This window comes from Manacus vitellinus, unplaced genomic scaffold, assembly GCF_001715985.3.
Source record: "Manacus vitellinus isolate BGI_N305 unplaced genomic scaffold, ASM171598v3 scaffold_4_pilon, whole genome shotgun sequence".
In the NCBI taxonomy this organism is placed as follows: Eukaryota; Metazoa; Chordata; class Aves; order Passeriformes; family Pipridae; genus Manacus; species Manacus vitellinus.
This window is the reverse complement of record NW_021940604.1, coordinates 19,144,292-19,170,555: the sequence shown is the minus strand read 5'-3', so window position 1 is coordinate 19,170,555 and position 26,264 is coordinate 19,144,292. Positions and strand designations below refer to the sequence as shown.

Sequence of the window (26,264 nt, the reverse complement as noted above, 5' to 3'; positions counted from 1 at the left end):
ATTTCTGCTTCTTAAGAAGTGGTAGAAGTGTCCTAGGAAAAAGCATCCACAAAGCAGAGTGGCTGTTCAGAACTGATACTACATAAAGACACAATTCTTTGCCTGTTTTTAGTTTTTAATGATCCACAAGAAGATCAGATAACTTCAAGGACAGCTGGGCAAGCTCGTGGTCCTAACAGTGCCATCCTTTCCTAACCCACCTCCTCTGCTCCTCACCCGCTCCTCTGCTCTCATTGCTGGAATGATCTTTCTGTGCACATGTGACAGGAGTAAATAGACCTCTCTTCTCTTTTAAGTAGTTTATTTGGTGAAGTTATCAATATAAACCAATGTCCGGTTCAGTTAGTGGCTGCAATGTCACAATTTTTTTTTTTTCTGCAGTTGAACATCCACTAATTGATGCAGATGGGAAGAACTAAAATAGTTAGGATTTAATCAATTTTGTTTTGTTTTGTTTTTTTCCCTGGAATAATTAGTGTTCTTTACTGTTCGATTCTGCTGATATTGGAAATCATGAGAAATGCTCTTTCAATCTAGGACTAAGTGACAAGCTTTTCAAAGCACATTATATATTAGCATTTTCTTCCATGGGCAAGCATCCATCACTCTCCTTTTAATTTTTAATACTTTATCAGGTCATGATTTCCCACCTGAATAAAACCCCCTCATTTTCAGAAGAGGCTGAGTTGCTTGGTAAAGTTTTTCTTGGAAGATGTAGCTTGTAATGATGTAGTGTAATATGAGAGTAAGAAATTCTTTTAACTTTAAAAACTGATATTTTGAGTGCAGAAGGCCTAAACCTTTATTCTTTCGAGCCCTGTGTATCAAGCAAACTTGTAGCAGATTCACTCACAACTGCTAAGTTGGAGATTTTGCAGACAGTTAGCTACATAGGTCTGGCTTCACAGCTATGCAGATAATTAAGGTTCATATGTGTGTCCTGGAACAGTTCTTTAGCTTGCAGTGCGAGTTAACTAAGGAAACCTCAAGGTATAGATTTCAATACAGTTGAATTTGCAATCTGCTTCAGTGCTTTTGGGTTGGTGGTTCCTCCCCCCACCAGACACATTTATACTATTGTAACGAACTCTACATAGTCCCTAAATGTTACAGGGTTTGGCCACATTCTTCTGCTGAAGGTGCTTTGGTTCTTCTGCAACCACCTGTTGATTTTTGAAGTAGTTTTATATATATCTTAACTGTCAGTGTGGTTTCTAAAGAGCTGCCAAACTGAGGAATGGTGATCATTCCTGTTAGCCCTTGTGAAGTTACCTGGGAGAGTCAATAAAGCAATAAAGTGTGTGGTCAGGTTTGGTCCTAGTCAGCGAAGTGCTGGATGGTATGTGTGGTTGAATTCTGCCACTGGAAATTGCTGTGAGGATGGTTTGTCATGGCTTTATCCAGAACTATCCAGTCTGTATTTCCTCACTATCTGGGTGATAGTTCTTATTACAAATCCACATGTTTATTCTATTTGGAGCTTTGTGATTGTCTTCATTACTTCTTCTGCTGGTCCTGCTCTTAAGGACATCACAGACCTGAGAAAACGTGGAACATCTGTCTCTCTCCTTACTCTCTGTAGCGTGTTTTGAGCTGTAGTCATGCCATCCTGGGGCCTCTCATGGGCAGTTGTCTCCATGTGGTTGCGGCTGGAGCCTCCACGGAGGTTTGCATGGAAGGGAAGGTGTACTCCTTTGTAGCTGCCTTCTCCCATCCATCAGTCGCAACAGACTGAGCCCTACAAAGTTACAGGACAGGGCTTGCTGTCCTCACCAAGCTGTGGTAATGAGTCATTGTCTTCATATCATAGAAAATCAGTATGATTTAACCAAGAATAAATGACTTTGTACTCCTAATTTTGTTAATGCCTATTGACTTTCTTCCAGATCTTGACTCTGAATATGCTGTTTATGAATATACTATAGACTGGTTTTCCAGTTGTGCTGTTCTTAGCCTAGACAACGTGGTATGGTGGTTCCTCCTCATGTAAAGGTAGAAAAAAGGGTTTACCTTCTCTTTGAAATGCACACGTGAAGGAAGGGTGAAAAAGAGGTTATTGAATAGTTAGAGTATGGACTAGGACTTTTTTGGCAACACTAGATGTGTTTGATGATGGTGTAATGCTGGGAAATGTGTGTTCAGATTTACAGAGGAGTTGTTCTGGGAAACCTTATTGTATGTTCCTTAATCTTTGGTGAGAAATACCTTAATTCAGCGAAATCTTAAAACCAACCTTAAATTTATGCATGTTCTTAATTCTCACTTATGTGCAGAAGTACTTACAGAAATCAAACCAAGATAAAAAATGCATGAAGTCCTTACTGCTAGCTGAGATTTTTTTCTGATTATGTAACCCAGGAAACTTTTTCAATGTATGATTAACACAGAAAAACTTACAAGCATTTTTAGCCTTTTTTCAGATATTTTTTAGGTTCTTTCCTCTGCCCACAGTTCTAAAGGATCATAGAGGCTTTAAAAAAAACTGTAGGGTTTTTTTAATTATTATTATGAAAAAGCAGAGGTTTTATCAATTAAAAAAATGACGTGTCAGAATTAATGTACTGATTTGGCTGGTTTTTGTCTCCTTCCTCTCAAAATATACTGTTGATTAGTTTCCTTATGTATTGGTGAGAATACGATTAGATTTGATTATGTTTGGATAAATTATGGTGCATGTTTCTTTTTGTATGTGTGTATGTGGTGAGAGACTGTGTAGATATAGTCTACACAATATAGACTATATTGTGTATGTGGTAATAAACCAGCCTGTGATTTGCATAATATGTCCTGTAATGATTGGTTTCCATCCAAAAAAGGGCAAAATATACTTGAAAAATGCATTAAAATACTATGAAAATGTCATCTTCAATTACGCTCTGTTAAAGCAATTATGCTGCATGCTGTAATATATAAATTCAAGCAGTTACAGGGTGCAATATTATTTTTGTCCCAGGCAGGAATGCACAAGAAAATATGTATTTCTTGGCCAAAGATGTTTGCCTCCAAATTAATTTTAAGGAGCTGAGCACAAGCACCTAAAGGATCTGAGTACCCAGTAGTCGTGAAGGGTCCTGGTCTGTAAAGGTTGTCTCATATTAATGACTTTGTTGAATCAGGATATGGGTCTCTAAATAAGGTTTTAGGAACCTAAGTTTCTGTTAGAAAATTTTGGCTGTGGAATAGGGACCTGTGGGGAGAAGTAAAAGGTTGCTTTGTACTTCAACTTCCTGTGAGTTTTATGACTGAATCCTATGAAACAGGTTTTCCATGGGAAAAAAAAATGTGTCTGTTTTTAGGTTTTCTTTCTTTCTATTTCTCCTTTTAATAATTGAAAACTACTGTTCATTATTTACATAAAACTGTCTCACTTGGGCCTGCTTTCCATAACCTTTCCCCTCAGAAGAATTCTAGGAATTTGCTGGCTTTCCTCAGGGGGATCCTGGCCATGTTTTAGCTGAGACTTTAGGCCAGATAGTTGGTAATTTCTAAAAGTAATTTACTATGTTTAAATAGTTACATATAACCTCTGCATAGATTTGCCATCTGAGCCCATTTCAAGAAGTCAGGTACTTAGGAGAATATTCACTTTAATTCAGTGTTCAGCCTTCTTGGTAGCTGGCAGTAAATCTCCACATGTAAAATGGAGAGCCCCTTGGAAAAAAGTACTAGTAATGCAAAATCCTAAATGCCTGGAAGGTAAGGTGTTTCAGCTGTTTTTCTAAGACTGCCACTTTCTCTTCCCCTTTTTTCTTTCTGAGTTGTCCTTTTTTTTTTTTTTTAAATGAGGACGTGTCAGAACCAGAGGCCTTTAAGCACAGTATAAAATGACCCCGGCACAAATCTCCAGCGTTCCTCATCCTTCCAGCTGCTAACATCAGCCAAGGCAGCACGCAGGCTTGGCTGCCACCAGCACAAGCTCCCTGGCTCTCCCCCTTCCTCCTCCCCTCCCACCCTTCTCTGCTTGCCAGTACAGTCAGAGCTGCTTCATATTAGACACCATTGCAACTATTTGAAATCTCAAGTACAAGAGCTGTTGTTCTTTCACCTTGTGTCAGCTACTATGTAGGAGGCAGGGGCTTTCTTCAAAGTGTACAACTTTTTTCTCTTGGATGAATTGTTTTGTCTGAAGTATTCATATAGAAATGATTTGGACGTTACATGGACAATACATGGAGTTCATTAAGTCTAAATGGAATTGTATTTTCTAGAGACTTCTGAATTATAGTGTCTCACAGCTTCATTTTCTAACTCTTTCTTTCACATCCATCTGCCATAGGACATTTCAAAGATGGTTTGGCTGCCATTGAGACCTGGAGATCTGATGCCACAATGAGGACTCACACACGGGGAGCCCCAAGTGTGTTTTTCATACACGCGGTTTGCTTTGCTTTTGCCTACGGCGCCAGGGAGGACCGAGACGTAATGGTTCCTTTTGTCAATGCCAACTATGACAGCTACCCCATGCTCTACTTCTCCAAAGGGGACGTGGAGAGTCTGCGTCTCCAGGCCACCACCACGCACCAGCACATTGCAGCTCGTCTGATTGAGGCAGTACAAACAATGCTGTCGAATCCCCTGGAGTACCTTCCTCCCTGGGACCCAAAGGAGTTCAGTGCTCGGTGGAATGAAATTTATGGCAACAACCTTGGGGCCCTGGCGATGTTCTGTGTACTCTACCCTGAAAACATCGAGGCCATCAATATGGCCAAGGATTACATGGAGAGGATGGCGGCTCAGCCTAGTTGGTAGATTTTTGTCTTTTTGTTTTTTTTAAGTTGTTCTTTCTGTATAAACTGCTTACAGTTGGAGGAGTGAGTGGATGAGTGGGTTGCTTAAATTATTTCAGTTGTTCTAACATTCACTATAACAGTGACTAACCTGCTGAATGCATTTACCCTCATCTGGACCATCAGTGACACACAGCTTTACATCTTCACTGGACTTACCCTCTTGCAAGTTAACGCTGAAAGAAGGTGCACCCTTTGTGCACCAGCCTAATTACTGTAAAAAAAAAAAAAAGTAATCCAAACCCACTCTCAGTCAGAAGGCAGAAGTTCACACTGTTTTGTGGCAAGAAGTGCTAAAAGTGTTGGGTTTTTTTTTTTTCCAGACTCATACATATCTTTTGGATAGTTCTTCCTTAGGAAGAATTCAGTAGAGGGGGACCTATGAAAAAGGTGCACTTTGCAGACTGTGACCCAGGATTGCGGTCACTGTGAGTAGGTTAGAGGATGGGAACGTGGGCTTTGCCAGGACAGTGGCTTCTACTCAGGGACTTGAGCTGGAGCTGGATGGGGCACTCTCGCAGCTGCTGTTCTACAGCTCTGTGACAGCAGAAGTCTGAGTCAAATTTCAAGTCAGCACAGGAAGAAACATTAACTGTTCAAGCAGTATTCATTATTCAATCTACTATTCCTTACCTTCTTTGTGTTAAAACCAACTAGTAGTGTTCCTAGAAATGGCATCCATCCATGAACCATCATTGGAATTGTGCTGGATTTGAGCTAGCATAACTTGGGATCTGTATTCTCTTGATGGGCATAATTGGAAAGGCATTACAGTGTTCAGCTTCCCATACACTAAATATTAAAGTGGTGAATGCCACAGAAATACATGGGCTAGAACAAAAGAAGTGATGGGAGAGAGAAGGGACACTCTAGCCATATGCTGTCTGTGTGTCACAGAAGAGAGGATACATGGGAGTTGGGAAGAAAAGTATTGTCACAACAGGATGGTGGTCATTTCCAAAATCTTCCACTGAAGCATAGCAATACAAAGCTTCAGTCTTACTTAGCTCCAGAGACAGTTTGTGTTTCTCCTGGCACATTGACAGGGATATAGCTTACAGAGATGAATCCAAGGATGTGTGACCATCTTCAATAGGACCTACAAACTGCTCCAAAGTCAACACTCTACACTCTTTTCACTGTAAGCACATAGTTACATGGTTATCTGTTTTATTGAAAAAAGAAAGAAGAGCAAGTATTAGAGTAGGAGAACTTATTTGTGTCTGTTCTTCTCTGTTTCCTACATCTCACTCACTGTTTCAACCTTATTTAAGTTCCTTGTGTTCTGTGATTCCTGCCTTGGATTAATTTGGGTTCTTCTGTCCCTTGCTAAAATGCTCTCTCTTGACCCAGCTGACCAGATACCAATCAAAACCAATCAGATATCTTATTTCCACTTGGCTTTGATGTTATTTACCTCCCCCAAACTACTGTTTTCCTCAAGCAAGTGTCTTGTATTACCTTGGTGAAAAAGAAGCCATCTTTTCCTTCTGTTGTAGAGAACCCATCCAGCAATCAATAAAGGTTTAATCAAGGTTCTCTGCTTTGCAAAAGAAGTAGGTGTAAAGTGCTTAGTAGTGGATTTGCAGAAGGAGGAAATCAGAAACATAGGCAATAGGGCTGGGGTAAGCTGACCTTTGTATAACCTCCAGTTGGCCAGCTGTTCAAATGCTGTGACAGAAACACTAGTCTGGTTTCCATTCTGGTTTTGCCTCTGAGATCTTATGGCTGAATGCTGTCAACATGGAGTTTACACTATAGCTCCATCAGTTATGGCAATAATATAAACCTCTTTCCCTTGTCCAACAGTGGTTTTCAGGAAAGCAGGAATGTGACATCTCTGAAGCATGTACTGCGCTGTCTGGCTTTGCTTAAATAGGTTAGCACGTCCAGAAGCTGAAGGAGCTGGTGTTGGCAGCTTGATTCTTTCAGCAGTATAATCTGGATTTCTTTTAACTTCTGCTGTCATGGCATTGACTCTAAAAATAGTTCTAGAATTAAAAAAAAAAAAAAAATCAATCTTAATGAGTTTCCTCTAATTTTTTGTGGCAATATTAAGTAAAATTTAAGCCTTACCAAGAAACAAAAGTGTACTTTGGTAGCATGTGCAGTAGTTGGATAAAAGAAATACAGTTTAAAATGTCACTGGTTATTTGTTCCAGAATTCTAGGAGACTAAGGAGACTAATATTTTAAAATTCATCTTTACATTTGTAAAAATTGTTACCTTCGATAGCCCTGATATGGTTCAACATCTCAGGATACAATTACGAGAAAGTCTGCTGATAATCAATACCATGTACACATGGTACGTGGAAGAGGCATGTAATTAAGCACATTTATTCTTTCTCATCTATTAAAATAGTCATTTTATATCACATAATAAAGTACACCCTTAAATGGGTTCCCATTCATGTCAACTAACAGAGCTTGAGCTGTTTGTCATAACAACCCATGTTGATAGGCATGCTGCTCATTAGCAGAGCATCCCTAATGGCTACATCCTGGAGTAGGTTTACATTTTAAAATAAACAGAGGGGCAATTGCTAATAGCTAACTATAACAATCACCCAAAATAATATGGGAATGACAATGTTTTGGAGTCTAGCAACAGCAGAATATAGTGCATTAATATTTCAGTTAAAATAGATAAAATTTAATAGTTTTACTGGTAAAAATTAAAAGCTGGTATTAAATAACCCCCTTGATTTTCCATGGATGCGATATCTAGATGCTGTCTAAAATTTTAGGGAATTTGTCCTTATATTTGAACCGTGTTATCTTCTTTTAGAGACAACAGAGGATATTGATGCGTTTTCTGGCATTTTATCTCTGACTGGTCTCTAGAGCCCTCCCCACCAGAAGGGCGTTTTGGCCGAGGGGATCTGTACTCGTGATTCTTTCCATATGCCGCCTTGTCCCATTCCCGTACTGAGCGCAATGATGTAATCAGAGTCACACATCGTGCAGAAATGAGTCCACTCAGATTCTGTGTTTTGTACAAAGTAGTGAAAAGCTCTTCTTTACTAAGACAGCCTTACAAACAAATGCCTTAGACATTCAGAAATTCTGCACCCTTCTTGCAGCAGGAGAGATGTCTGTGGGTTGTTGGGTTTTTTATTTTTTTGCCTTTTTTTTTTTTTTTTAGTTGACGCCCCATTTTTAAAGACAAGTATGTTACCAATGTGCAGTAAGGTGTGGGATTTGACAGTTAGCCGGCTCTGTGGGTTTCATAGGGGAGATAATTACTGTCAAGCACATGCAGACATTCCAAGGAAATAACAGTGACTAAGGAGAAGCTCACAGGAGGCTTCAGCATAACCAATCTGTGACCTTTCTGCTATTTTCTTATAAACTAGAAATCCTGTAACCTTTTGCTAGTCACTGTTTACCAAAAAGTGTTGGAGCATCCTATAGACCATTGCTGTTAGTGTCCAGATAGTGCTAAATGTTGAACAGTACAGATTGCAAAGTAAAAATATATACATATAAATAATTAAATATGTAAATAATCATTTAACTAAAATTAATTCACACGTGCCAAGTTGAAATAAAACGGGTCTCTGTGCTGACACCAGAAATTTATAACATCTGTTTGATTCCCAATAGTCAACCAGCAGTTACATTCAAAGAAAACTTAGGGGAACTTTATAAGACTGTGGCATAGAAGTTAGTATAAAATAAGCTTGGGGGATGCTGATATGCTGTCTCCTATGGGGAGGAAAAAAAAGAAAAGGGAGGGTAGGGGGATGAATTGGTGTCTGGAATATGTATTACGTTAGTAAGTGAAATATCAAACCCCTATGCTGTTTTTATCTTTCAGGTGTGTAGCATTTAAAAATAAAAATTTTGTGTACCCAGGCAATTAAATAGGTAACTGGATTTTGAAGAGCTTCTTTTATATCTTGGGGGTTTTTTAATTGGTACAGCAGATAAATTGGTGCTGAAGTTCTGTGGTAGCTAAGGGGAGCTCACTTTGTGGCATGCCTGGTATAAAACTTTGCTAAAACAAGAGTTAGAGGTCATCCATTGAAATAATAACAAGATTTCTGTGTCTGCTTAATATGGCACTGAGAACAACTAAAACAGACTCAGTCTTAGTTTATTAATGTGTCAACACAGAAGCATCATGACAGATAATAAAAGGGAGCACCGTGTGGAAAGGACTCTCTTGTAATCAAAACCAAAAATGAGCAGAGGATCTAAAAGAAGCTTTAGAAGCATTAGAATGGTGATTATAGACCAATGAGGATGAAAGAGAGATGAAGGTTTTTAAGGGACTAAAGTTTAAGTTGCCTCCTCAATACCTAAACCTAGATGTAAAGTAGTAAAACACTACTTTAATAGTAAGCTCTTAAATTTTCTGTCTATATGTTGCCTTTTTTTTCCATGCTGATATGAAGGTAGCCCTTTACATTTAACTACTCCTTTGTTTATCTTCCTGTCAACTGAACTTCAATAAACATGAGCATGTCAGCTGCTGCTGAAAAATGACTGGTAAAGAGATAGGATAAAACTTGTCATGTTTTACCTTAGACACTGGAAATATAAATCATCAATTTTTCAAACATGTTTTTTATTTTTAACATTTTTGTTGTTGCAAATGACAGAGCACTAAGGTTGTGCAGATAATGGCCTTTTGTTTTGGCAGCCAATCAGAAAAATGTGGAAAGGGTGAAAGCTGAGAGGTTGTTTTGAATGAAACAGATTTTTTCAAAGATTTTTCTTTTTAGTTCCCAAAACAACAAGTGTAAAATACTGTTCCATTAGTGAAGAAAATAGTCCATTTAAGAACATTAAAATACTTTGTTTTGAAGACTTTGTAAGAAAAATACCTAAAATCTGGTCTAGTTTATAAAATAAATGTTGGTGGTCACATTCCCCTTGGCAGGTATATTCCCTCTTGGTATGTATACTTTGTCTAGCCATGGAAGAATATTTCTCCTTTGCCTGATGGGAGGTTCCCCCAGAAGTGAGTCAGAAAAATAGTAAGAGTACTAAGGCACTGCCCTTGGTATTGGGAAGACTGTACAATTACACAAGTGATTTCAGGATCAAGAGGTCAGTTGGCCCTATTACATGCCTCATTTGCATCCACGCTTGATTTTTAATGTGCACTTAAGTTAACCAGGCTCTTCACTGGCTACCATATCTGAGATAGAAGGCATCAAAATGCACTAGAGGACTGTCTTTCAACTAATTTTCACCTGTAAGCCATTAGAAAAGAGCCTTGACTCATTTCCTTTGCATCCATATAGTGAGATTGAGAATTTCAGTCCTTCACTCTCTACCTCCTAGAGTTATTATACAGTAATTTTTCATGGGAAAGTTCAGAGCATTAAAATTCAGGATGCGGATTACTTGTGTAATGCATGTGTCAGAATGTGCTTAATTCTTCATTTTGCATGCAGTGATGCCATGCTAATTGTTGACCTAGAGGCCAAAAATCAGATCTCACACTGATTGGAAGGGTATTCTATGTCTCAGGTTAACGAGTGTTATTTTCCTATTTACTTCAATTTGTTTATAAGAACTGGATACAAAGTGAGGCAAGGGCAATTCTAGACATCCCAGGAGCCGTGATCAGTGAACTCAGTAAAGTTTGATTTAAATTTTGCCTTGAGCTGGGCAGACTGGTTTTTCCCTGTTCACTTATATTTCTGAGAGAAATGCTAATAGAATCGCAGAAACATCAAATGGTTTGGGTTGGAAGGGACCTTAAAGATCATCTAGTTCCACCCCCCCTACACTGGACATGGACATCTTACACTAGACAAGGTTGCTGAAAGCCCCAGCCTAGCCTTGAATACTTCCAAGGGTGGGGCATCCACAACTTCTTGAGCAACCTGTGCCAGTGCCTCACCACCCTCACAGTCAAGAGTTTCTTCCTAACACCAAATCTAAATCTCTCGTCTTTTAGTTTAAAACCATTCCTCCTTGTCTTATCATTATCTGCCCATGCAAACCCCATCTTTCTTGTAAGCCCTCCTTTAGGTACTAGTAGGCTTCTGGAAGGTCCCCCTCGAGCCTTGTCTTCTCTAGTCTGAGCAATGCCAGCTTTCTCTCCCTGTGTTCAGAGGAAAGGTGCTTCAGCCCTCTGAGCATCTTTGTGGCCTTCTCTGGGCTAGCTCCAACAGGTCCACATCCTTCTTTTGTTGGGGGCTGCAGAGCTGGATGCAGTCCAGGTGGTATCTCACTGGAGTGAGGAGGGGGAGAATCACCTCCCTCAACCTGCTGGCCACGCTGTTTTTGATGCAGCCCAGGACACACTTGGATTTTTGGGCTGTGAGGGCACATCACTGGGCCATGTCCAGCTTTTCATCCACCGGAACCCCAAATTCCATCTCTGGAGGACTGCTCCCAGTGAATTCTTCTCCCATTCTGTATTCATGTCTAGGGTCGCCCTGACCCAGGTGACCCTAGTTCAGTAAGGAATTAGTAGTGAGTAATGGGGGGGAAATACAGAAAACTGTTTCTACTGAGAGAAGAGGTATTAGTAGCATTAGTAATGTTATCAAGAAGTTGAGAGGTTGTGGTAATCTTGGCTGATAGTGATTTTTACTTCCCATCCAAAATTTTATACAAATGGTATACTTATTTAGAGCATGGAATCACATTTAATGAAGGTGGTATGTATACACAGAACAAACACAGTGCATGCAGGATGTGTCCTGATGCCATAAATTGATCACTGGAGAACTGGGTCTTAGCTCCCCCTTCAGATTTGTCGTTCATTGTAGAAGGTGGCAAATCTAAAACAGATAAACCACATTGCACCATGCTAAAAACCATATACTTACCCATAATTCCAACCTTACCCATAATCTCTTTCTTTCTCCAGTTTCTTCATGGAGGACTTAGATCAAACTCTAAGTGTTTAAAATAAAGTAAAAAAAATATTTTATATGACAAAGACGAGCAGAACTTAAAAAAACACCCCAGGCATGTATTTATCCTGTGCCATTCACAGAATTCATCCAAACAGCAGGTTTTTGTGCAGAACAATGCATATGGCTTTAGGTGTTTGCAGAGTTGGATCATTATATCCCAAACCCATTCAGCACTTTTTGCTCTTTTATAAACCTTCTCAAATTTCCATATAGGCACCTCTTCCAAATACGGATGTAGGTATATAAGTGTAAAAAGCTATCGTAGGGATGCCTTTATATTTTAGCTGTTATTTTAAAATACATTTTAGAATTTTTGGAACAGTTGCCTTTGCTCAAATGGTTTCTGGTTGCAACTAAGTAGTTACTCTATATTAAGGAATCCGTTAGAGATGTTTTTATTTACTGTGGATTTTTTTTAACATCTAATTGCTTTAAAAGACTGAAGAGGCTAATGCAGCTTTGCAGTAAAGATTACTTGCTCTCTTCAGACACAATTGCCAAGCCGAGGTTTATACTTTCTGATGTTAAATTTTACTCCTGAGGGGCTTAGAAAATAACCATTTTACAGTGCAAAGTGTTGGCATGTTTTTACCTATCTTTATTTGTACAAATACACCCAGCTTTTCTTAGTAGTTAGCCCTGAGAACTCTTTTTTTCACCTCTGTTCAGTGCACGCCTGTGGCTCCATGCTTTCCCGCAGTTTATCAGCCAGGCTGTTTACCAGATCTGACACTAAGAGATGCATTTGAAAAATGAGGGCATAATTTAGATACGAAAACCGTTTAGTGCTTGCTACTTGACCATGCTTCTTGTGAATAATATTCCTCATGTTTGGTGTACATTGCCCGATTCCCTTGAAATTAGGTTAAGGGGGGGTGCACTGGTTTATAGCAGCTAGAGTTGTAACTTCAAAAGGGCTTCATTTTAAGAATGGATGTTAACTGTGGGTTTGTATGTTTAGAAATGAGCATCTTAAAATCATCATCTTTAATGTTCCAAGCAGAGGCCTTTAAAGTGAAATTTCCTGTACCCATTTGAACTCTGATTTCTGAGTATGCAAAGGTTTAGTGAAAAGGAAAACTGAAAGTACTTTGGAAATTAAGATTCATGATATAGATGATCAAAGGAATGTTCCTGTGTCAACGGATTACTGACAGGAATCATGGTACCGATGTGGCATATAATTGGCATAGAATGCAATTTTACTTTTACGTACAAGACCAACAACATTTTAAGAGCTTTTTTAATTATAAGGAAAGATGAAAATAGAAATAGAGATGCAGAGAATTAACTGAGATTGACAAATAACCAGTTAACTCAGATTTTCAACGTTTGTGCCTCAGTGACGGGGTGGCACTTACTGCCATGGTCTAGTTTACAAGATGGCATTAGGTCAAAGGTTGGGCTCAGTGATCTCAGAGGCCTCTTCCAACCTAGTTCATTCTGTGATAAAAAAATCTAAAGAGTCAGAAAAGTTGCCTGCCCGGTTCAGCTATGCTCTTTCTGGAAATACAGAAAGAATGAGCATCTTAAAAAAGCATGTAAATATTTTGGTTTACAGGTTTGCAGGTTTTTTGCACAACAATCGAGAGAAAGCATAAGTAGGAAATTTTACAGATGCTTTGACAGTTATTTTTTACCATACTTACAGCTGTCTGTCTTAATACTGTTCATAACCATTTTCTGTCAGTGCCTGTTAGCCAAGAAAATTATGCAAACAAAATAATCTAGTCCAGTAAAAACCATAGTTCAAAAAAAAAAAGTCAAATCCTTCTGCACAATCCTGAGTGCATTCATGTGTTTAATTGAAGATCTGTGAGACAAATATCTCATTTAAAAAAAGAAAAAAAGAATGTTTAACTTCACTTACCAGAAGATGGGATCAAAGCTGAGAAGATGAACAGTTAAAACTCTGGAAATTCAGCAAATCAAAAAGCATACAGAGGTTTTCCTTACATACAAGTATAAATATGCCAAGTTTATTTGAGTTCTTTCAATGATGTTAAATATACAGAAATAAAAATTAAATGTAACTTTTTCCCACTTCCGCATGTGTTTTACTATTGCTGCAGTGTCCTAGACTGATGATTGTAATTTCTACATGGTTTATTAATGCATTTTGAATGCAAATAAATGCTTCCGTAGCAGAATGATGATATTACGATTTTTTTTTTAATCTTTTGATGTTTTTTCTCATCTGCTCATACTGCTGCTTACACGAACTAAGATGAAATCATATTTACAGAGTCATAGAATAGTCAAAGCTGGAATGTGTGTGCCTTCAGGAGCACACCACAATATCCACTGATTACAGGAGGACACTCTCTCATCTCAACTATTTAAAATTAATTTCTGTAATCAAAAATATATTGCAAAGAAAGTGAAAGAGGAGAACAAGCATAAAAGCAACTGATGATTGTTCAGTTTATCAAAGTTTATTTTTACTATGTATTCCTTCACATTTCCTTTTCTGTCAAACCATGGCCTGGAAGTACTGTAAGTACTGTAAAACTAAAGTCTTTGACACACAATATATGCTTGATTTAAGACAAATATTTCTTCTACACTACCTCCATTATGAATTTTCTTGGTATAAATTTACTGTTTTATGAAGTTCAGTGTAATCATTGGATACAAGCCAGTAGTTCCTAGAAAATAATTTTGAGTAGTGACAGCATTTTGTCTTTATCTTAGCATTAAAAAACCCACAGTGTTTATTAAATATGCTAATTCAAACTGTAGTTACGAAAGTAAATTTCATCTTCTCTGCTTTTACCTTGAATGCATTTGGGAAATGAGGAAACAGTATAATCAGTTATTTTATTATACTTGCTTTAAAGACAGCTTTAATCCCAGAGGCACCATTTATTAACAATTGTCTCGTCTGGAAAAGAAAACAGGTTTGTTACAGGAGGTTGTAGGAGTATAAACTATGGGATATTACTTTATCACAAAAATTATGTGAATCTTGCTCCAGATGAATAGATTCCATTGCTATACGTTCAGTATTCTACCTATCTTTTTCCTAGCAAAACCCAGTATATTTTTTTAATCTTTAATTTTTTAAAAAATGTTTAATTTTTAGTAACTTAATCTTTCTAATAAAATTAATGACCTATGAAGGTTAATGTTGTCCATACTTAGGATAGAAAGAAATTATCTTAGAGACTTGGTAAGTAGTTTACTAGGGTGCTAAAGTTCAACATGAATGGTCTACTTCAGAGACATTAAATCGTATACATATCTCAGTACAGTAAGGGAGAAAACTAAGTAGGTGAAACTCAATGAACCGGTGTCTTTCTTTCTTGACAGGCTAGTGAAGGATGCCCCGTGGGATGAGGTCCCTCTTGCTCACTCCTTGGTTGGTTTTGCCACTGCATATGACTTCTTGTACAGCTATCTTAGCAAGATTCAACAGGAGAGATTTCTTGAAGTAATTGCCAATGCCTCGGGATATATGTACGAAACATCCTACAGACGTGGATGGGGCTTCCAGTACCTTCACAACCACCAGCCTACCAACTGTGTGGCCCTGCTAGCTGGAAGCCTGGTTCTGATGAATCAAGGTATGTGCTAAACCATAGGAATGTTTTTTCTGAAGTGTATCAACTCAAATCAGTCAGTTATGCAGCAAAGGTCAGGATTTGATAAAAGTGCTTCTGAGTGTACAGCAGTATTGGGTTTGCTCTTTCACTGCTTAGTAAAATTTAATTTACTGAATAGAACAAAAGTTTGTGGGCAGATGTACAAGGCCTAATATGTGTGTATATAAATTCAGATATCTAAGTGATTTTGAAATTCTTATCTCACATTTTATAAGAATTAAAAATCCCCTTGTGTACAGTCTGTCCAGTCCAGATTTATAGACAGCATCTTTAAGGGTAGATTATCAGTAAAAAGGGATGCACTTGGTCTCCTAACACAATGCATTGAAAGGTCAGCGGTCAGAAACACCCCACACTTTGAGCTGGGAGCTAGAAAACAGGATAACCTGGAATTTTGTCCAAGACTTCTGTCTCCTGCGAGAGCTGCAAAAGTGTAACTTTACCAACACAAAGGCCACAGCTCAGGACCTTTCTTTCCATCAGTCTTTTCTATGGAGATAAGCAGGACTTTACTTTTTTTCCTCTGAATTCTACCTTTGCATTCCACAACCATCATCCAAGAGGTGTCTGTTCCAGGTGTCCTTTTCTTTTCTTTGGGGACTTAAAACCATCCTTCCCGCTTCCAACTTGAAGACCCTGACCAGTTGATTTGAATGCTCTTCATAGGGGCTATCCCTCTCCTCCTGTCTAAGTGATACACAGTGTAAATGAGAATGCAAGTCACAGAGTCAGTGAGAGAGAGCACGTAAGTGATCCTGACTTTAAACCCCATAGGTACTTCGGCTGAGAGGTGGAAGTCAGCTCCTGCTTTTATAAGAATGAATCAGTATTTTATCAGGTGGTTGTTTAATATGTGCTACAAGTATTTTGAAAACATGATTCCCAGGGGAACTACTTACTTGCTGCAAATCAAGGAAATTGTAGTTTCTGGATACTGATGATGTTGCCAGGCTGTTCAGCTCTGCCAGGCAAAGGCACATCTGCACATCGTTGGAGCTTTCAAATGCCCAAAGAAGTGTGACAAAAAATTGTGGCACCGACTGTATTTGCAGGGTCATCTTCTTGTCAAGTGCTTGTGGGAACAAGCACATTGACTGATATGTATATGCTGAGAAGCATCAAGAGCATGTGTGGAAGTTATTCCCTATCCTCCTGTCTTGCTGTCTACAGATTGAAGACTCAGGCCATGTTGATTCATTGGGTTTTGCTAAATTTCATAAAATTCCATCCTTCCCCAAGCCTTCATTAGTACAGAAAGCTGGCAGTTTGCAAGATGACTTTGCTTTTCATTAGAATATAGACCATAAGTATGCTTTGTGCCAAACAATAGTAACATCACAAAGTTGGGCAATATTTCTTTCACTAAAGATTGGTGAGGGTTATTTGGGGGGAAAATAGAAAGGAAAAAAGCAGCAAATTTATGAATTCTTGAGCAATTTGGAAAATAGTGGTAATATTTCAAATGAAAATAGGTCAATACAGACTGTATATTTCTAAACTAAAGTTCTATTGTTTTCAATATAGAGCAACTTTATTTTTTAAAAAATGGAAACATAAATGAAGTTTTTCTATTGGTCTAAGACAAAAGGAAGATTTTTTAAAAAACTATCATTCCAATATGAAAGGCTTAATCTGAAGAAATTTAAAAAAAGGAATGGGAGAAAGAGAATGAACATAATATACTTCCTGTATCAGGTACATAGCAATTGCAAATAATGTATCCCAGTGTTGACCTTTCTTACAAAAAGTTTAAATTCCAGTTAATAACTTTAAACACAGTTAAGCTATTGAAGCTTCCAGAGACTAAATAGCCAGACTTAATAGATAGACTAAATAGATACACTCATAAGCCTGTAAACATTGCCATAAGACTGAAAAAAAAGAATTTGAATGACTCCTAGCACATGCATGTATTGAAGACTTTATACTCAGACACTCAGATATTCAAAATAGAAACTTGAGTTAGGCCTTGATATATCTAGTAGATACATGGTTTATATCCTGCTAAGTTTAGGTGAGATTAGTTGTGGTTTGTTGTGTAGCCTGACAGAGCATTGAGTCTTTTACTTTTTTTCGTTTCAGGGTGTTCTTTTAGTATACTACGAGTATAGCACTACAGCATAGATGTACACTAAGTAAACAGAACATTAATGCATTGCAGTGGTAAATGCACTGTGCTGAACCCTGGCAAATAACATTCTTGCAGCAGTCAAAAACCAGCTTTTATGGCTGTTATGTCATAAGGGAAAACAAGAGCGAGAACATTCAGGATTTTATTCCAGTAGACTGATGTGCTGCCAACTCCATCAGAGTAATGAAGTAGTGTCATGATATCTGTAAGTAAAGTAAGCGGAAATAAGTAGTATCACCTGTCCCTGTTACTCAGGCCTTCCCCATCATAGTTTTCTTTTTAGCCAGCCAATAAAATTACCATGTTGGACTCAGGTTGTCTGTTTTGTTTAGATAGTGCTATTTTTTTTTTTACTCTGTTGACTGAGCAGGATTTGGCAGCCTTGACTAGCAGGATGTCGGAATTGCTCATCACTCTGCTGAGCAAAAATACAGTATTTGTGCCAATGAGAGGAAACACTTTGTAACAGGATTGAATGTAGGTCCTACTCCTGTAGCCTGGCACATGTGCTTCATTCAGCAGGCACTGCTTCACCACACCATGGGGTAGAATGTTTGCCAGCTGGGCTTTACTATAGGGTGGAATTAAGTCTGGTTAAATCTGTGTTCAGACACTGAGTTGGGAGAACACTAAGTTGCCACATAGAAGCACAAGGCAAATTATCTGTTTAGTCCTACTTTTCTTGCTACTCAATCCAAAAGAAAATAAGAGAAGGCACGTAGCCTTTCCTCTGCTGGGTTCCATGTGCTGACTTCTGCAATACATAAATGCAGTACTGAGGCTGTTGTGCTTGTGTTTAGTGAAGGCAGACAGGGCCTGAGAAGGTTTCTCGTGAACTCTTCCCATCTTTTGATTTGTGTAGAGCAGACCAAAATTGTAAAATTTGTGAAATGCTTTTCTTTAGAGAAACTATAACTGCTTAGGACTTGTATATTTGAAGGCTGAGAATTTACCTAGTTGGAAGATTTATTTTATTCTGGAATTGAGGAATCTGCTTTTGGAAGTAATCATGTAAAACTCTTCCAAAATAAATTATATTTGGATAACCCTTTGGATTGTACAGCAAACTGAAAATGTAACTAGAACAGAGAAGGTCTTAAAATAGAGCATGAGTTAGTAGAATATCAGTTAACTGTAGCTCAAGTGTGAACTTTTTTGCATTTTTAAACTCTAGGGATCTCCTTACCACACTGTCAATCCTGCCAGTAAAAATGACTGATTAGAATTGTTGCATTACTGGAGCCCTCTAGTGGGGCTATGGGTTTGTTTTCATAGGGCTTTAATTTGGAATGCAATAGTCTTGGCTTGGCTCTTCCTTTTTTCATGTCCTGAATTCATTAAAGAAATTTTCATTTTAAGTTGTAAAGCATAATCCTACATTATTAGCAAAAGATGTGTGGTAGATTTTACCCTGCTCATGTGACCTTGCTTTGCTGTGTTTAAGTACTGTGGTTTATATTTCACCCTAGAACTACAGGGATGCTGCAGCAGTAGGTTGTATTATAGAGCTCTAGATTGCAGATTCCTTGCTGTAAAGGACACTGTGGGAGTACAAATGGCACCTTCTATGACCCGTTGCGTTCTAATTAGTTTTGCCAATGTCTTTTTCTTTCAGGCTACCTTCAGGAAGCTTACTTGTGGACCAAGCAGGTGTTGGCAATCATGGAGAAGTCAGTAGTCCTGCTGCAGGAGGTCACAGATGGCTCCCTCTATGAAGGGGTGGCTTATGGCAGCTACACAACCAGATCGCTCTTTCAGTACATGTTTCTTGTCCAAAGGCATTTTGACATCAATCACTTCAGCCACCCTTGGCTCAAGCAGCACTTTGCATTTATGTACAGGACTGTCCTGCCAGGTAGGTCCTTTGGGTAAATGAAGATGAATCTTCTAATTTTTGAAGCATCAATATATTTCATACTTGAAATAGGCCATTTTAAAACAACCACTGTACTTGGATTTTTTAAAATAAACATTTCCTTGGATTTTACCTTCATCATTCATCAAAACAGTGACATCCTTGTTTATCACTGCTTATTAGAGATCAATTCTGTCTTTTAAAATTGGTGGAAATATCGAAACATCAGTTGGGAGAAAAAGCAATCCTTCAGAATTTGATTTCTGGTTTTCAAAGTTTGCTGGGGTTTTCTGTTTGAAAAATAATATTCTTTGAGATTCTTCTTGATTTTTTCCTTTGCCAAGAATTATTACACTGAAAGATTAGTTGAAAGAAATAGTAAATGATTAAGCCAACGTAAAAGTACTAGTAAAGTATAAAATTTTTTTACATGATAACCAGTTTTCCACTAAACAGTAAAATAGATTTTTATGTCACATTTATTAAAATATTTTTATTATACCTTGAAAAAGTTATTTACTCAAATGATAAATTTTTGTGCTCAGTCCAGGGGTACATGAACCATTTTCATTTGTCAGTGTGAGAGTTTAACATAAATATCTGACAATCACTGATGGGTAAATTTTGAAGACTTTTTAGTATTTCTCTTGCTGTATCTCTCCACTGTCTTGCAATGTGTTTCAGCATCTCTGATTTGAAGTCCAAGTTGTGACTGAAAGATGAAGATATGCAAATACAAAACCAGCTAGATTGCTGATTTCTTCTTTCAGAAGAGATTTAGTTTCAGGAAGTCTTGCAAGTTTTTGATGATGGTTTTATCATATAATCATAGGATGGTTTGGGTTGGAGAGGACCTTAAAGATCATCTAATTCCAAGTCCCCTACTGTAGTCAGGGACACCTTCCACTAGCCCAGGTTGCTCAAAACCCGGTCCAGCCTGACCTGAACACTTCTAGGGACAGGGCATCCAGAACTTCTCTGGGCAACCTGTTCCAGTTCCTCACCATCCTCACAGTAAAGAGCTTCTTCCTTATATCTAAACTAGGTCTACCCTCTTTCATTTTAAAGCTGTTACCCCTTGTGTTGCTTATTTTCAGGACAATTCATTAGGAACTTATGTTGCTCAAATTCCTGGTTAAAAAACTGTGATAACTTTCTTGGAACTTCAGATCTATCCATGTGTGGGGGGCTGAGTGCAGCTTTGGCATGCCAGTATAGGCACATAAGGAATTGTGCTGACTCCTTGTGAGACCTCAGGCATCCACTGTGGAGAGGTTCCAAAGAGCAAAATGAGCTCATGCTGACTGTTTCAAAGTGAAGCTGATTTTTTTTCCTTGAGGGCACCTCTGGTTTTTTGCTTTAGAGAGTATAGATTCACATAAGAAAAGTGAAAGCTGTAAAGACAAAGTTACCTCTGCCAGATTTGAGTGAGGAGAAGAAGTATATGGGACATTGTATCTTACATTTAGTGTAGTACATTTTGTGTAGTGACTAGCCCAAAGCCAAAGAAGAAAGGTAAATATGCAAGTCAGCTGCAGCAGAAGGAAACAGCTGCTGTGTAACCTATTTAAGGTTCATTTACAAGCAAGTCTATAAACATCTGAAAAGGGTGCTTCTGTTTTTACCACTTGGCTTGACTGTCATGCTTTACAATCGCATATTTTTTGTTTATTTGTTCTTTATTACATTCCTTTTCGCTTTTTCCCCAGGGTTTCAGAGAACTGTGGCCATCGCGGATTCCAACTATAACTGGTTCTATGGGCCAGAGAGCCAGCTGGTGTTTCTCGACAAATTTGTCATGCGCAATGGCAGTGGAAACTGGTTGGCAGAGCAGATCAGAAGGAACCGAGTGGTGGAGGGCCCAGGGACACCATCCAAAGGGCAGAGGTGGTGCACTCTCCACACTGAATTTCTCTGGTATGAAAGGGAATGAGTGGGCTCAAAAGGAACCTGACAGCTGTTTGCTGTTAGTGATAATTCATTATCTTTAGATTTGTACTGTAGAAGCTGAGATCAGGCTGTCCATGTGCCACCCAGAGTCATTAGGCACAGAAGAACTTCTTCACTTAGCACAGATGCACTGTATGGGTTGCTACAGGGAACACCTTGGTCTTGTCCTACGTCTGCTTTTATGGTTTCTTTCCATTGTCTAGTGCTTTTATAGAATTGCTTGTATTGAATACAGGCAGTTCCAAAGGAACTGAAAATATGCCTATATGTAGTCTTTTTTTTTTTTTATTTGGCCTGTTCTTATGTTTTTTAATCCTGTCGTGTTCTTTTATAATTAATTAGGTGAATATTTAAAGCATAGTTTTCTTTCAAAAGCCTTAAGAAATACTATGAACTTTCTTTTAAAAGCTAAAGTAATGTAAACAGTAAGGCTACTGTTAGCTGGTTTTGCACACTTACTTGCAAGTTATGCTTGAAAAAAAATGCCATGATAGATGACTAGATCCGTATTTTTCCATGTAATTTACAGCTCTGCTAACTTCTATGTCAATCTTCTAAAGGTAAGAAATTAAAAGATCCAAAAGGCCTTAGATACACATATGAATTCTCACAGTTTGTGGAGATAAGTACATTTTTGAGGAGTTAGTGTAGCTCTATTTCTCTCTCTTGCAAGAAAAATATTGTTGAATATCCGTTGTTCTGCATTTATGATATGCACATTAGAATGTGTTTGTTAGGCTTCAAGCAGCCTTCATCTTGTTATTTTCAAAATACAGAGTCTCTTCTCTGCAACCTCATTCCATAATTGTTTTCTCCTGCGTCTTCATGGAAATCCTGGGAATTTATGCTTAAAAAATTCATTTTGATGTAAAAAGGAAAGCAATTTTTAAGAGCACCTGAGTAAAAAAAAAAATTATCTGAGTATGCCAACAGTTGCCTTTGCCCTGTGCTGCAGTGTTGCTCTTGTGATGAGCGTGTCCATTTGCATTAGAGTTTCAGGGAAGACATCTGCTTTTAGAGGAATCTCCACCAAGGACTGGTACATACAGAGCAGGCTCACAGTGCTGGTTGGAATTACCCCAAGCCATATGCAGGACCTGAGCTGTGATGGTCTAGGGCCTGACAGAAGCTCCTGGTTAGATGTAGAGAATAAATCTGATGAGGAACCATCTAACAGAAATATTACTGGGCTTAATGATGAGTTTGTTTATTTTGATTGCTAAAAAACAATGGCAGAAGGTTAGGTTTTCTTTTCCATGATTGTTCTGATTTGTTTTGGTTTTTTGCTGTTTTAACTCCCATAGATGAAATAAAGCAAAAATTTTAAGCATTGTAGCCTTTTCTGGAGTTAAGACCTCTCTTTACACCAAATGTCTTACATCTTCCAACTTATACAAGAAAACTATGTAAATTTTGCTTCAGCCTAGTTTAGAGAAAGCAACTAACATAACTAACTGACATAAATAATAAACATGTATCCTTTTCATTAATTTTTAATTTACTGCTAATTCTGCTTGAAGACTACAGACTTCTGTAATCATCATTTTGGGGAAACAGATACTGTGCTTCTCTTCGTTAAGTAGTCGATAAATAGATGCAAATGTTGATGTCTAGCGGAGAATAGACAGTGTCTACAGCCTGCTTCTAATTTGCCTTTTTAAAAGATCTGTATTGCATTCAGTAGTTTTATGAATATATAAGACCAAACATGGCTAGTTTGAAATTAGTGGTACTCTTATTTTTGAACTGCAGAGAAACTGCTTGCTTTAAATGCAGAGCAGATGCTTTCAGCTGTTATTCTGTAAAAAGTGTACAACAAATTTGTGCAGGGATTAGTATGATAAATATCATTACAACTATATGATTAGGAAGCATAATGAGGGCTTTATATTGTTGGCTTGCTCCTTGATATAACTATTGAATCATTTTTTGAGTTTTGTACAGATTCTGCTAATGGAACTGGTCAAGTGGTTTTTAAACCCATTTTTCTAATCTTTTTGGCAGGTATGATGCAAGTTTGCGCTCCGTACCTCCACCAGACTATGGGGTTCCTAAGCTGCATTATTTTGAGGACTGGGGAGTAGTAACCTATGGAAGTGCTTTACCGGCTGAAATCAACAGGCCTTTCCTTTCCTTCAAGTCAGGAAAGCTGGGAGGACGTGCAGTATATGATATTGTTCATAAGAACAAGTACAAAGAGTGGATCAAGGGGTGGAGGAACTTTAACGCTGGCCATGAGCACCCGGACCAGAACTCCTTTACTTTCGCTCCCAATGGTGTACCTTTCATAACTGAAGCTCTGTATGGGCCAAAATATACTTTCTTTAATAATGTGTTGATGTTTTCCCCTGCTGTGTCTAAGAGCTGCTTCTCCCCATGGGAAGGGCAGATTACAGAAGACTGTTCCTCAAAGTGGCTTAAATATAAACATGACTTGGCTGGCGACTGTCAGGGACGAGTGGTTGCTGCCATGGAGAGAAGTGGGGTGGTTTTTATCAGGGGAGAAGGAGTGGGTGCATACAATCCGAAATTGAAGCTGAGAAAATTGCAACGAAACCTCATACTTCTCCATCCCCAGCTCCTCTTGCTAGTGGACCAAATCCACCTAGAAGATGACAGCCCTCTGGAGGCAGCGACCAGTTTCTTCCACAACGTGGATGTGCCTTTTGAAGAAACGGTTGTTGATGATGTCCACGGGGCCTTTATTAGGCACCGTGATGGGATATATAAGATGTACTGGATGGATGACACTGGCCACAGTGAGAAAGCCACCATTGCCTCAAGGATGTATCCCCGGGGCTACCCCTACAATGGAACAAACTATGTGAATGTAACGACCCTCTTGCGGCACCCGGTCACGAGGGCCATTTACCTTTTCATTGGGCCCTCTGTGGACGTGCAGAGCTTCACCGTCCGTGGGGATTCTCCACAGCTGGATGTTTTTGTTACCACTGGTGAGCATGCCTATGCGGTGTACCTATGGCCTGCCGAGGATGGGTCCCGCTCTGCCTTTGCACAGGTTATTGCAGACCGCCAGAAAATTGTCTTTGACCGAGCCTCTGCCATTAGGAGCTCCGCGGTGCCAGAAGTGAAGGACTACATGGGGATCGTGGAGAGGAACCTGCAGCATTTTAAGCCTGTTTTCCAGCAGCTTGAGAAGCAGATCCTGTCTCGTGTGCGCAACACGGCTAGCTTTAGGAAGACTGCTGAGCGCCTGCTGAGGTTTTCAGATAAGAGACAGACAGAGGAGGCCATTGACAGGATATTTGCAATCTCACAGAGGCAGCAGCAGCAGCAGCGTGGCAAAGCAAAGAAAAACAGAAAGGTAGCCAAAGGCTACAAATTTGTTGATGCCGTTCCTGACATTTTTGCACAAATTGAGGTAAATGAAAGAAAAGTGCGACAAAAGGCACAGACTCAAGCACAAAAAGAGATGCCTGTAGATGAAGACGAGGAAATGAAAGATCTTCTGGATTTTGCAGATATCACTTATGTGAAGCACAAAACTGGGTTGTCAATCAAAGGCCGATCAGGGCTGGCACAGATGGTGACGACTGCTCGAAGTAGTGCTCCATCAATATCAGCTTCTTATACCCGCCTATTTCTAATTCTCAACATTGCTATTTTTTTTGTCATGTTAGCAATGCAGCTCACATATTTTCAGAAGGCCAAGAGACTGCATGGCCAAAGGTGTCTGTATGCAATACTTTTAGTAGACAGCTGTATATTATTGTGGCTGTATTCTTCCTGTTCTCAGTCACAATGTTAGCAGAAGACCTCTACTAGTTGACCAGTTTATGGTCATATATGTCTATGCAAAAGCATTAACCCTAATAGGGCCAAAGTTTATCTTCTTTTTTTTTCTGAAACATTCCAAAAACAGCTGGGCAAAGATTGCTTTCAGAGCAGAAGGGATGAAAGAATAGGGCAAGCAATGAATATCTCAGAAAACTAAGTACTTAATAAGTACTCCTCCTTTGGGTTTTCAGTTGGGCCTCACTTCTGAGAGAATGTTGGACTTTGTTCATCAGAGTTCAGTAATGTAAGTCATAATTAATTTTTTGGTGAGAAGAGCCCTCTTAATAGATTTGTTTCTAAGGACTTTCTTTTTTATACAGAATTTGGTTTGCATGTAGTGAGTTTTCATTTCAGGCTGCTAGGGATGTCTCTGGACATTCTCTTAAGACAAGGACATTCAAACATAAGTGTACAAGTTGGATCTTAGCATTAGACTTCATTTCTCTCTGCCAAACCAAACAATGGTTCAATATGGTATAATTATTCACTCCTGTATAATTATTGCAGACCCTTATATCATGTTATTTCTTCCATGCTTTACAGTCTGGCACAGTGGGAAATGACAATCATGCCAGTACTTGCCAAGTGAGAGGCACAACACCTAGCAAGCAGTAGCAGAAGGTAAATACGGGGTTAACTCAAAGTAGAAAGGAACACAATTCTCAGGAAAAAAAAACCTTTATGTTTTAGCCAAGTCTAGACTGTAGAAAGCTGAATGCTGTAGGATCTGTTCTCCATTTTACAAAGTAGGGTTTCACGAAAGTTTTCTATAGTTTGAAGCATGTCTTAGTAGGGAAATAATGTCCTAGATCACTGCCCTTCCATATGCAATTGTAAAAATACAAACAAAGAACCAAAGCAATCCTGTGATAACCTCAGCAACTGTCAGTAAGGGGAAAAAAGTGTATTATGGAAGTATTTAATGTCTTTTTTCTGTTCACATGGCTAGAAAGAGGACAGTTAAAATTTTGTGTACAACCTGTTCTCTATAAAACACCAGCAAGGGTTCTGCAAGCTCTTGGTGGGTCCAGGTCAATTATTTGGGGATTAGTAGTAAATGGAATCATGCAGTTTATGACAAAAATAAGTTTGACATCTCCACATATATCCCCTTCTGTTCATTAAACTGATTTCAAGAATTCTTAGCTATTTGAGAGAATGGAAGGTCTATGGAATTGGGACATACCTGTATGTCTTTACAGAAAAACAATTCTTCCAGTACATTTGCTAAATAAAAGCTTTATGATTA

General features: G+C 38.6%; 1 protein-coding gene across 1 annotated transcript; it reads left to right on the top strand.

The window, feature by feature from the left end:
• Positions 1-4,260: 4,260 nt before the first annotated feature.
• Positions 4,261-26,264, top strand: DSE (dermatan sulfate epimerase). The gene is made up of 5 exons (XM_029962860.1): positions 4,261-4,745; positions 14,989-15,242; positions 19,028-19,267; positions 20,977-21,184; positions 23,222-26,264. Exons 1-5 carry the CDS (start codon positions 4,330-4,332, stop codon positions 24,984-24,986), a joined length of 2,883 nt encoding a protein of 960 aa, XP_029818720.1. The 5' UTR covers positions 4,261-4,329; the 3' UTR covers positions 24,987-26,264.